The sequence below is a fragment of the Melospiza melodia genome, chromosome Z (genome assembly GCF_035770615.1).
Source record: "Melospiza melodia melodia isolate bMelMel2 chromosome Z, bMelMel2.pri, whole genome shotgun sequence".
Taxonomy (NCBI): Eukaryota; Metazoa; Chordata; class Aves; order Passeriformes; family Passerellidae; genus Melospiza; species Melospiza melodia.
In genome coordinates, this window is record NC_086226.1 from 43,482,228 (window position 1) to 43,495,713 (window position 13,486).

At 40.6% G+C, this 13,486-nt stretch overlaps 1 protein-coding gene across 1 annotated transcript in view; it reads right to left on the reverse strand.

Moving 5' to 3' along the window:
* The window catches only part of MAP1B (microtubule associated protein 1B), a 71,949-nt gene that overhangs the window by 16,847 nt on the left and 41,616 nt on the right, over nt 1–13,486 (reverse strand). The window contains exons 3-4 of the mRNA XM_063180615.1: nt 8,983–9,065; nt 5,246–5,386 (exon numbers count right to left, since the gene is read on the reverse strand). Coding sequence (XP_063036685.1) covers nt 5,246–5,386; nt 8,983–9,065 — 224 coding nt within the window. The remainder of the gene's footprint in view (nt 1–5,245; nt 5,387–8,982; nt 9,066–13,486) is intronic.

Here is a 13,486-nt window from a genome sequence, read left to right on the forward strand (position 1 = left end):
CCTCCACTTCAGCAAGGCTTTGGACACTGTTTCCCATAACATCCTCATAAATAAAGCTCAGGAGATGTGGGTTAGATGAATGGACAACAAGGTGGATCAAGGACCAGCTGAATAACAGAGGTCAGAGAACTGTGATCAGCTGAGGAGAATCCAATCTTATTCAAACTCTTTATCAGCAACCTGAATGAAGGGATGGAATGCACCCTGAGCAAGTTTGCTGATGACACTGTGGGGAGTGGCTGATACACCTGAAGGCTGGGCATGCCATTCATGACCTCAAAAGGCTGGAGAATTGGGTGTAGAGAATTAAGTTCAACAAAGGCAAATACAAGGTTCTGCATCTGGGGAGGTGTAACCCCAAGAACCAGTAACAGGATGGGGGCTGAATTGCTGGGAAGCACCTCTGCAGAGAATGACCTGAGAATCTTGGTGGATGCCAAGTTGACTATTCTCCAGCAAAGTGTCCCTGTGGCCAAGATGGTCAATTGTATCCCTAGAGGACACCATTCCTGAAAAGCCAGCACCCTTCCTTCCATCAGGAAGTGTGTAGCCAGCAGGTTGAAGGAGATGATCTCTACTCAGCCCTAGTGAGATCACTTCTGGAGTGCTGTTCTGAATTCTGGTCTCCAGAGATCATGAAAGACAGAGAACTACAAAGGGTCGAGTAGAAGTCACAGAGATGATGAAGGGACTGGAACATCTTCCTTAGGAGGTGAGAACATGGGAACTGGGCACGTTTAGTCCAGAGAAGTCTGAGAGGTGTTCTTGTCAATACATATTAAATATCTCAAAGGCAGGTGTCAAGAGGATGGTGCCAGACTCTTTTTGGTGGTAGCCAGTGACAGGACAAGGAGCAATGGCCATAAGCTAAAACACAAGTTCCACTTCAAAATGAGGAAGAATTTTTTTTATGTTGAGGATGGCAGAGCACTGAACAGGTGGCCAAGGGAGGCTCTGAAGTCTCCCTCTCTGGAGATATTCAAAATCCACTTGGACATTTTTTGTGTCAACTGCGTTGGGTGACCCTGCCCTGGCAGGAGGCTTGGACTGGGTAAGCTCCAGATGTTCCTTCTAACCCTAATGATTCTGTGATTAAGAAATGAGTTAATACTTCAGAAATGGAAATAACTGTAAGTTTTTGGGCCCCTCTCTTCAAGGAAGACACTGAGAAGCTTGAGCATGTTGAGAGAAAGGCAACGGAGGTGGTGAAGGGCCAGGAGAACAAGTCTGACAAGGCGTGGCTGAGTGAGCTGAGGTTGTTTAGTCTGGAAAAAAGGAGGCTTGGGGATCTTATTTCTCTCTGCAATTGCCTGAAAGGAAGGTATAGCCAGGCGGGGGCTTGGTCTGTTCTCACAAGTTACAAATGACAGGAGGACAAGAAATGGTCTCAAATCGCACCAGAGGAAGTTCAGATTGGGTAAGAGGGAAAATTTCCTCCCCAAATGGGTTGTCAAACACTAAACCAGGCTACCCAGGGAAGTGGTTAAATCACCATCCCTGCAGGTATTTAAGATCTGTAGATATGGTGGTGCTTGGGGGCAGAGTTTAGTGTTGAATTTGGAAGTGCTGGGTAAGAGCTGGACTTGATGGTCTTTGAGACCTTTTCCAACCCAAACAATTCTGTGAATTTGTCTTTTCCAATCTTAATGATTCTATGAATCCATGACTCTAAATTTTGTACTTCTGAGATTCCAAGGTCCAGAGCCAAAGAAAGATCAAGGAGAAAAAACAGGGTTAAAAATGCTTGTCACTAGTTTGATTTAAAATTAATGGACCACAAAATTTGAAATCTAGAGTAATTATATTAATTTTGCCAGTTTTACTTAAATTCTAGTAGCAAAACCAACTGCTGCAATTAAGGCACAGAAAATATGATTTTCCATGACACAGTACAGAGAGGCATTTTTTATCCCAGGGTTCTGAACTAAAAAACAGTATTTGATGGTCCCAGATAAGGAGATAAACATGAAAAAGTATGACATATTTTACCTTATTTCAGTCCCACAGATACTTTCATTTGACTTTTTTTAACTGACAATTCAGCTAAATGTAGCTTATTTCTGTTCTATTTGCACTTAACAAAGAGACCACCAAACTTCTATAGAGAAGTAATTCAGATATTAAATGTCAATAGAAAATGTGCCAGCACATCATCATGAAAAATACCATAATCTTCTTTGCAGAGATTCAGTTGTCAGTTCAAGATTTAAGAACATTTTTCACAAGGATGGTATAGATAACACTACTGAATAATTGGGAATTCTTGGACCACAAGCTGTATCAACAGAGGAAATTAATATATAAAAGATTAATGATGTTTGATTGTGTTGGATCTCTCTGGGCCTCTCTGTGTGTAGGTCTCACTTTTTTCTTTGTGTTACTTAATTTATTTTTGAACATTTACCAAACATGTCACTCAACAAAGATGCAGTGGCTGTTTTAAAAATACCTGTCCAAACAAGAGATAAATAAAGTCCAAAATAAATATTTTCTACCTTCCTGTATCATTGTTACTGAGTATCTAAACCATTTGACAGGAGTATAAATAAATCTCACCAATATGTCAGATATGGTCCTATCTGAATTACAGCAAATGCAAAAACAAAGCAGAAAGAATAAATGGAGAAAAGGCTGAAAAAGTTAAAAGATAAGGACAATTGGGGAACCATTACTGTTGTTTATTGCAGAATTAAGAAAAGAGGGGCAGCACAGATGACAGCTTTGAAATGGATTTAGATTCTTATGACAGGTCTCTGATCAGGGTTGAAAACGCATTATTAGAGAGAGCCAAATGTAAGAAAAAATAATTTACTCTGAATAAATAGATCCAAGTCTGTTGCATGCATAAGGAAATAAAACTGGAGTACAGACTGCTTCTCACAAAGAGACGATTTTCTGTCTAGATTAAAAAAAAATATATGGTAACATACTGGGGAATGAATATACTGTGTCAAGGTTTGGGGTGACTCCTCTCCAGTTTATATTATACCATATTTGGATTTCTGCTTCATGCTTCTAAATTCTGACTTTTTTGCTCCCTAAAGTTGGCATGCATAATGCAGACAGTGTTAAGCCACTGGAAGCCCAGGCTAATGAAAAATTAAAGGACATTTATTACAGGCACAGATTGTATCTGTTAGGAATAGCAAATTCAGTCATGCCTCAGAAAAAAGTATTCAGAGGATTTGAATTTCAAATGGTGACACTAGGCATAGACAGTAACAAAAAGATGTAGCTATTCCTTCTCTTCTCCAAATTCAAAACCACTGTGTGAGTAAAGAAATATACCAGCAAACCTGAATAAACCTTTTTTAAACATTGAAAGACATCTGTTGTGGAATGCTTGAGTTTTAAAGGTATCTCAGCCAGTGAAAACAAACAGTAAATTGGCTGCTCAGAGGAAACATGGTTATTACTTCCTACCCTGAATCACAAAGGTACAAAGCATGTGTTGGGCCATGTACAAAGAAAGACTTTCGTGTTTTAGCTGCTGTTGCAGAAGCAGGGGAATGGGACATTTCACACCCTCCCACATAGGATAAATTGAAAAACCTGCTTTCAGGCTTTTCCTGAAGAGAGTTCTGCATGCTAGAGACAGATTTCTGAATTAGACTTTATACAAATATCTCCCAAAGTGTATTTACTTACTTGCAAGCACATTCCTGACCTTAGTTCAGGTTTGGCCCAGTGAAATAAAAATGGGCAGAGGGCACAAACACTCCCACCTTACATGGTCATAGAATCACAGAATTGTTTAGGTTGCCAAAGACCCTTAATATCATTGAGTCCAACTGTAAATCTGTCACTGCCAAGTCCACTAGGATCAGGACAGCACAGTAATTCTTTCATCTTGTCACCACATAGAAAACCAGTAGCCACTTTTTCTAGACCTTTTTTCCCAATTATTTATTTTCAATTTTTAATAAAAATGTTGCACACGTGAACTGCAGCATGACAAATATGATCTTTCTTTGGTTTTTTGAAAGCTTGCAGACACACTGAGACCCCAGGGTTTCAGAAACAATAGGCTGGAGGCCAGCACTTGCTGAGAGCCACACCAGCTGGCTGGTGAGCACACTGCCAGCCACGGAGATGAGCCAAATGAGCCTTACTCTTAGCCCACAGGAGTGTGTCCTGAACACCCACTACTGCAGCAACCCCACAGCATCGCCAACTCATGGCCAACCCCCATCCTCCCACTTTCCAAGCAATAATTTTGTTTCTGAATGGTAATGGTAGCATTTGCCCCTAGTTTTGCATGTAGTCATAAAGTAATTATGTGTTGCTAATTAGGCAGACATAAGGAACTTGAGCTTGTAATTTCATAGAAAAGTAACTCTGAGAAGTGCCAGTGAATTTTATGTGCCAGGACTGTCTCGGGGAGCAGGAATCCAGCTCTTTCCTCAGCCATTTGCTGAACAAAGAGACTTTGAGAAAGATCAAATGGATACAGTAAGGTCAAACTAGAGCTGACGCAAACTATGCTATTTCAGTGCTGAACTTTCCAACCTCAGCCTACTGACATGCTTCTAATTAACAGTGGAAACTAAATCTGTATGGATGCAGCCATACAGTTTATTTAAATATATACTTTATATGACAGCCAAATTAAGTATGACAGCTTGTTTACTATGGATTCCTGCCCTATGGGAGCTTTCAGACACAGAGCATTAAGGAAGAGAGCAAAGTAACAAGTCATGAAACAAATGGTAAATACTGGTATATTTAATGCTTATCATTTTGGTATGTAAAAACCACAAGTTTTACAGATCCACTGGCCATATTTTAGACACTATAAAAAAGTTAAGCAGGTAGATGGTGCAAAAAATACAGTTATTCTAACAAACACCCTCTGTCTTATTAATGCCACTTGCTAATTAGCCACAGGCAAGAACCTGGTGTCAAGTTTAATTCGACTATTTTGTATGTACACCTTAGATTAACAACCTGTGTATTTTTAACACAGGATTATCTCCTTTCATTTTTAAGGATTCCTTGATTTTTTTCTTTCTGGAAGTTGTAATTTAATTTCCCAAATTAATATTCAATTATTTTGTTAGGCAATTTAAATTAAATCTAAAGTAAAATAAATAAATTTTTTGCAAGAAAGCCTGTAATAAAGAGTAAAGAGCAGCAGCACCAGGCTGCCTGTGGTAAGTAACTCTAACAAGACAGACACTTTTAGCCTTCCTAGGAATCTCAGCCAGCACACAACAAAGCAAAGAAGACGCTTTTCTAAACATACCTCTTGATCTGTGAAGATCTCAATGAAGTTCTGGAAGGAGAAGGACCCTGACTGAAGAATGAGTTCTCCTGTGTTTTCAAAGCACTGGCCAGTTAGAACAAGGAGTTTGTGCCTTGCAGCATCTGTGATCATTAAGCGCACCTAGAGTGAAGAAGAGAAATACATCAATAATGGGAGTGACCACGGGTTTCAATAGTCCCGTGAGAACACAGAGTTTATTTCTCCTAATTTACAATCAGTCTCTGGAACAGGACTCCCAAAACATTATGGAGTTATACTGCTGCTCACAAAAGACAATGAGAAAGGGTAAAACATGAAAAAAAGGAGGGACAAGATGGAGTTAGAAAGAAGGTCTGAAGAATAAACCAAATTAATGACATGAAAAAACCAGCAAGGAGCAGAACAGAATACAACTTGAATGAAGAAAACATTATTTTAGCAACAAACTTATTCATAATACAGTTCTTGGTATACTTTTACAGAATTGTATCAGGACAACCTTCGTAAACTATTTAAGAGCACATGCTTGTTACTTTACTTGACCCTCACTACAGCTACTAATTGTTCTTGCTTACCACTCCCAAGGGGAAGATTTATGTGCAGGCTAGGAGAAAGCCATATATTCTAAATTTAGGAAGAAAACTAAGCAAAACCTGTGTAAGATTCTATAGTGTCAAGTAAATGCTTTGCAAATACTTCAAAAGTCTTACCCAACACTGAAATACCAATTCAGTCTGTGGTAAGCTATGAATTTTAAGTGCACTAATTCCTCTATTAAGGAAGAAATAAATCAAACCAGAACAGTGATTTCAGAACAAGGCTATCCACATATTAAACTAATTGAGCAAATGAGCAGAGTCCATCTGGGCCAGCTCCACATGATAATGCACCCAAGCTCCATCTCCATGGAGATGACACAATCAACTCAGCTCTCCTAGCAAGATATTCTTTCCAAGGTTTGTATTGATTGTTAAGCAATCAATTTCTCTAAATAACTCTTGTGAATGCCAGCAGGCTGAGCCAGGGAGGCTTAACTCGAATCTCTGCTGAACAACTCACGTTTCTAGTACAACAAGAAAACACACATTGGAGAGTAGGAGAGTGTGTATCTCAAAGAAGATCCCAATTCTACCGTGTCTTCACTCTTATTTTATTAAATAAATGACCCTGATACTGAGCAGCAGAAAGTTCCTTTAATTAAACATAGGACTAGTGCTGGTGTGCCACTAATTGCACTAAATAATTACATATTCAGAAATATAATGTATGGATTTAATGTATCTATTTCTATTTCAGACAAAAATATAGATAAGTGCAAACATTTGTCTGACGTGCATTACTCAAATCTTCTCTGTTTTCACTCTATTAAAACTGTATCAGAACTGGCTTCCTCTTCTAAGTTTTCTTTTGTTGCTGCCAGCAGTGCTTATCAGTCTGGCTTATCAGTGTAAACTCATCATGTTTTCCAACAGTAAAACTACTTCCTGACTTGTCAATCACTGAAATCACTGATATTTGACTATCATATAATTCCCCTTCAATTTTATTAATTGACAATAAAATACATTCTGCAGAGTTAGCAAACTATGCCAAGAAAGTAAATAAACAAATATTTGCAGATTACAGATCATAATGTGTACACATGGAGGACCTTAAGAGACACATAGATTTGTGTCTGGGTACAAGTAAGGTTTTTTGAAGAATGACCAGAAATTTGTCTCCTGATTTCAAGACCACCTAATTTTAGAAGAAATACTGCAAGGTGATGATTCTGTTCAGTTTAACTGCTGCTTAAAGTTCAAAATTTGTTGAAGGAAGTGCACAGCAAGATGTAAGCTCAGTCAAAACAGAGATTAAGATGGAGTGTGAACAGAGACCAGCACATCAGCAGATCAGTGGTTTCCCACGATATGGTACATATGATATGGTACAGTCAAAGGAATATTAAAGCAATGGAGTGGGGACTTCCTAAAAAGGGTGTAAATGCTCATCGGGGTTTTCTTGAGGAAACAACAATCTCTCTCTCTTTGGGTCTCTTTCTAATGGGAGGTGTTTGGCATTTGACAGGACATGACAGGAGTTTTGGGCACTATCACATGTGGACTACCACCAGGGTACCAGGTATATTGTATTTCTTTCTAATTTTTTTTGTTTGTTTCCTTGTTTGACTTGGTTTTCTTTTTTATGCTGCTGTTTTACTTTGGGTTTTTTTTTTTTTTTTTTTTTTTGCTTCTTTGTGTGTTTTGTTTTTTTCCTGAGTGAATAGATTCCAGTTCTTCTTCTGGTGAAGTCACAGCTTCAGATGGTATATCTCTGTCTCCCCCAGACCCACCCTGGAAATCTCTGATATATGAAATGAAGTTCTATTTGTCATAGTGAACAGAGAATGTCTACTCCAACCTCTGATTTAATTCTGCCACCTCTTTTTGATGGTCTCTTTCTGAATTGTGTCTATTCAGAGCCTCGCTTAGCCAACCAAGTTAAATCTCATCTGTCTGACTGGGTCCAGTTAGGCAGGATGAAAGCAAAGATCACCTCCCACAGTTTTGTGAGATGAAATTTACAGTAACATAGCCAAACATCTTCCAGAGCCAATGGAGTAAGCCCAGGGTTCAGAAATCATTAATGGGAGTAGATCATGCTCTTCTATGTAGTCATCCATCAAAGGAATGACAAGCAGCAGTAACAGAAATAGCATTTCCCAGCTTTTGGCAGTTTTTCGTCTCCTCCACCCCTTCACAGATGCACACACTTGATGGCTTTTTACTCAGAATGAATCCTGGTGACCCCCTTGTCCTTACCAAGCACCTCTAATGGCTTTTAAGAAATTTTCACGCACTGTATTTTAGTAAGTAAGTTCCCATTGACTAAGGTGGCTTTTTAACTTCTACAGGTTCAGAAACTTCATTTGTTTTGGAGTCCTTTCTTCTGTTTGTGTTCAACATCATTTAACAATTGACAGCAAAATAGTTTTTTCACCAGTGACCACCAGCAGAACTGCTTTATCTCCCAAAAGAAATTAGACTGTGGCAGTGCTTCCCAGCACAGACCAGAAATGCAATTATCCTTATTATTTCAGCCTTCTCACTAGCTAAATGAATCAATTTTGTCTTTGAGCTACACAATCAGTTCTTTGACTCTGCTGAGTTAATACGGAAGAAGCAGTCCTCTTATGGGCACTCTCCAGGGTTCACTAATCATGTCACATGCTTTTTGAAGGACAGATAGATCAAACTGGAGTCACCACCACATAGCTGGTAATTCTCTCAAACCCAAATTTGTCCCTGGGCACCTTTAGACACTTTCTTCATATGTAAAACAGGCACCTAGAGCTACCAAACAATGGCAAAGCAAAAGAAAAGCTTAACCACAGCTGCCTCCACTCCCTCAAGAAGAGAATTTGATGCATTATGAGAAAAGAAATGCTGGGATCAGAGGCGCGTTTCTGTCCCATGCTTCTGACAATTTGTTAGGAGTCTGGGAAACCAGGAAAAGATCAAGGGATGTGTGACATTTTTCATTATATTTATTCCAAATATACCCTTTCACTCACAGTCAGGACCTGCTCTAATCGTCTGCTAAGACTTTGAAAAACAGTATTTGAGTTTGTCAGCCTCTAAGCTGGCAGGCAGTGACTGATGCTCCATAATCACCTCAACTACATCTGCCTCAGTGCCCTCATCATGTCCACTTAGTGGAGCTTTCATGACATGTTCAACAAAGTATTTCTTACTCACCTCAGTACTAACTGCTTCATCAGAGGGATTGATAAGGACTACAGTTTCTAAGACATCACTTCTGTGGTGAAGAATCTTCTGACCTGCAAGTGCAGAGAGGAAAAAAGAAAAATTAAATTCAACCGTTGCGGTATAGACCAGGACTTTGCAAGAGTTTGCTGTGTATCTCATTATGTGACAGCCCTCTGGCTGACTTGTCTGAAGGACTACCTATAACCCACCTTGTTCTCACAGAGCTGGTGCAAGTAAGGGAGTAACCATCATTAGCTGAGCATCTGGCCCTGACAAATCAAGTGAAAACTAGAACCCCTGCTGCCAAAATGCTCCCTTCAGCCTTCCACTGGTATTGATTAACATAGGGACACTGCAAAAAGTTCCCTGTGGGGATGGTTAGACATTTGCCATGCTGCCCTACTTTATCTCGCTCCTGCTTACAAAAGCTGTAGCAAGCAATGTCAAGCAACAACAGTGACAGGGCATAAAAATAACATCTAGATCCTGAATTAGTAAAGTCTGGGCAAGTTGGGAGCAGCCTCACAGCCTACTGGCTTTCACACTAACTCTGTCTCTGTATTTAATAGTGATATTCATCCGACTGGGAGTGAATGCCAGAAAAACAAAATAGAACTGTTGATTTCCCCCCCCCCCCCCCCCCGCCCCGCCACACTTATGTTAATTGGCAAATTCTTATCAGGGTCTCTCTCTGTGAGAATTGCAGTGAGTTTAATTAGCACTGGATTGTCATTCAGAAATCCAGACTGGTAATTAGTCCAAAAAACCAGAAGAGCCATCCCTTCTGAGCAAACTGCTTGGCGCAGTATTAATCAATTAAAATAATTAATTAGGCTTAAAAGGGAGTACAGGACACAGACCTATTTGCCAACTTAGATAACCTCCACTGTAAAGAGACGTAAATTAACAAGACTGAGGACAGTCAGGCTGAAAGGAGCTCCACATGCCTGAGAGCACTGTGTGAGAGAAAGGGCAGCCAGCCATTCCCACCGTGTCCCTGGCTGGGCAGGCTTGGTGCTGCCCTACCTGCCCCAGCGATGCCCTCTTCCTTCCTCCCTGACCTGCCTGCCCCAGCCCCGCCTTCCTCCTCCTCCCTGCCCCCTGAGCTCCCACTGTGCTGCGTCTGTCGCTGCTGCTCTGGGCAATCTCTACATTTATAAGCATGTGAGCATACAACCAAATGATAGAAAGTGATGGAGAAGCTAAATAGTGTCCTAGAGTAAAATGTGAGGGAGGGTTGTTATCTATTCTCTTGTGCGTGACAGTGCCTAGAAACTTAGGGATAAACATCTACTTAGTTTGAAGAAACCTAGTTTTCTTAACATACATTCTTTCTGCTACGCTTCCTTGAAAGAAGGATCCAAATTATATATTACAAAAGGGGAAGAGGGCAAGTTTCACTCCCTCTGCAACATCCAGTTCTGATATTACCCTTTGTAATTCATTTTATTTTTAGTTTTGCTTCCTTGCCTATCAGAAATGCACATATAAAGCTGCAGTCAATAAAACATCCAGATGGTTCTGTTACCACAGACTCCTTCAGAAGATGCTCTGCGCTCTGATACTTTAGTTGTCAGATTTCCCTTAAATTAAGAGATTAGGAGGAGTTTATTGAATCTTATCAATAAGGAAAGGAAAGGAACCCTTTAGGAGACACTGAAATTTCTTGTGTAATAGACAGCTGGTGACACTGAGCACATACTGTGCTTCAGGCTAGACTAAGGCTCATATATCATTAGACGTGAACACATTAAACACAGGCAGAAAAGAAATGCAATTAGCCACATGCAAAGTTAGACAAAAATGCACATTTCTTTCATCGGGCTCAAAGCACATACTTTGGATTTAACTGAAGCTGCTCCAAGTCGTGTGTCTGTGTAGCTAGGAAGGATTTTACCTGAGGAGTCACAACTGCTGCTGACCAACACCAGTGGTGGTTACTTACATCCTACCAGACACCCTGTTGTGGTGCTCGTGTGGGTTCATGGGCCCTGAGACTGATCTCCAGGGGCAGGCAAGTTGTCTCACCACGTGCATGGTGCTCACTCAGAGATGCACGTGTGACTGTCTCCCTCTTCAGCTCCTTGGGATAAACACGTTACTGATTCCCACACAGGGTGGGGACCCAGCGCTGGCAGGGCTCGAGTCACTATGAGGGCTCCCATCCCAGGAACGTCTGGGAAGTTTGCAGCTACTTGCTGATGTCAGTAACATGGTCCCATGTCCCTGCTTGACACATAGGGGAGACTTTGAAAAACTGTTTGCAAATTTGTAAGAGTAATGCAGGCTTGCTGCCCAGACTGATATCCTGGCATGCTCAGCTCATTCCCATGGGAATGGTTTTATCAGACAGAAATTAACTATCACAGTGTAGGAGCAGAAAGCAGCAACAGCACCTCATAAACTGGCAAGAGACTGTGACTTATTAAATTACAGATGGGAGTGGGAGAACCTGAGACTTGTGTACATCTGGAGTTACTTTACTGGATTTTTGCAGCCTCTCTCTACACATGACAGATAATTTCTGTGACTTGACAGAGGAAGGAAGGAAGATACTTCCACATTGCACAGAAGTGGATGGGTAGATGGATTTTACCTGCCTACAGTTTCTAGGAAGCAAGTCAAAGCTCCTTATAAAGACTTTAATATATAAATATTGTTTGTGTTTGGAAGAAATCCAAGTATCTGCCTATCTTTTATCTTTATTAATTAAGGCTTCAAATTAAAGACTGATATGAGCAAAGAGTCTGGCAGCTGCTTGATTCAGAACAAGAACAGAGAGAAGTAAATAGTGTGTGAGATTTGCTTAAGATTCACTCATCAGCCTAGTTTCTATGGCCATAGGATCCTTATGCCCCCCTACTCATCCAAATATCAATGAAATCTATTGTGTGATTATTGAGATGAGGCTGGTGTTAGTCACGTTTCCTAGAAAAGTGACAGAACAGTTTTCTTAACTTACACAGTCAAGTCAGGCAATCAAGCAGCATGAACATGAGAGACATTTTTAACAGTAAGTATGTAAATTTGTGCAAACACAAAGTGCAAATGAATGGCAAAGGAAAGAAATCAAGTCCTCATTCAAGTTTTGTTTAACCAAGCATCTCTACTGACACACTTTTCCTGGGCATGCCTGTGCAACCCAGGCCATGGGTGTGCCTGCTGTAACAGGCTACTCAATAGAAGAGTTTCCACCAGATTCTCCTGTCACTCCAGGTAGAAATCAACATTCACTTACTCCCTATCAATACAATTCCTGCACAAAGTAAACACAGAGGAAGCAGGCAAATCCTTCCTGCCATCATTCTTGGCAGAAAGGGTGAAAGGAGTATTCTCCCCGGAAGTATGCCTTCTCCCTGAAAATGGTAACCAGATCTGGCATTCAAACACATTTCTCTGGCAGCTTTGACCATCTCTCATTTCTCATTGTACAGAACTCCAAAGCCTGGTTTCACTGCCAGGAGGCATGACTGTGGCAGTGTGACGCCAGCCACCGCGCTGGGTGGCATTAACAGATGGCACAGCCCGCAAGGCTGGCTGAGGGAACTTCCCGCACACCTGGAATGTGCAGTGACCTCCCTGCACCTAGAAACCTCCACTGCTCTGCACTTGGAAGGAGCTTCAATGCCCAGGTCCCCCAGCTGCACCTGGTCTTGTGGGGAGAAACTGAGAGGAGAAATTCTCCAAAATGAACCATAAAACATCCATCCCTAAAATTCTAAGGGAAGCTTAGCCTCTTGAAAAACAGTATTGGAGCTTGTCAGCCACCATGCTGGGAAGCAATAACTGATGTTCAAGAATCATCTCAACTGCAATCTGTTTCAGATTTACCAGGTCTGATGAAGGTTATTGAAAGGTTATCATATCCCTAGCACAGTAATCCAATCACTAATACAATTTAAGTAAATTCAAACTCTCACTATTTCATCTGCTATTTCTAGTCTGGACTTCAAAATTGTCCTCCAAAATCAGACAGGTTAACTTTGGGCTCTTTGTGGTTGTTCTATATTATCAACAGAGCACTCAAGAGTCTGGACAACTGATCATCTGATGGTTGCTATGTCTTGTGCTAACTGAACAAATCTATTTTTCCTTGTTTTCAATGCAAAGATCAAGGGGTATAAATTGTCAAATAATACTGTAATAATAATACAATAATACTGTAATTGTGACCCGCCCCAAATATCCTATCTGCCTGGAGGCACTACATGGCAACAACAATTTCAGACCACAGAGAAAGTAACAAGACACCCTTTTATAGGAGACTATCAATTATCCGAAGAAATCTTGCATAAATTATATGGAGCACTCCATCCTCTTCACTTTCTTTGTTGAGAAAGGGATACCAAAGTATGCTAAGCTTCCTGCTGAACTAAACTGCAAGCTGGAGAAATAGGTAAGTTTCCAGCACTGAGAAAAGTAGTGATTTTACAGAGTCACCAAAGCAAATTCTGATGCTGTAAAACTCTGGAGTTCTGTATCTGCAAGTAAG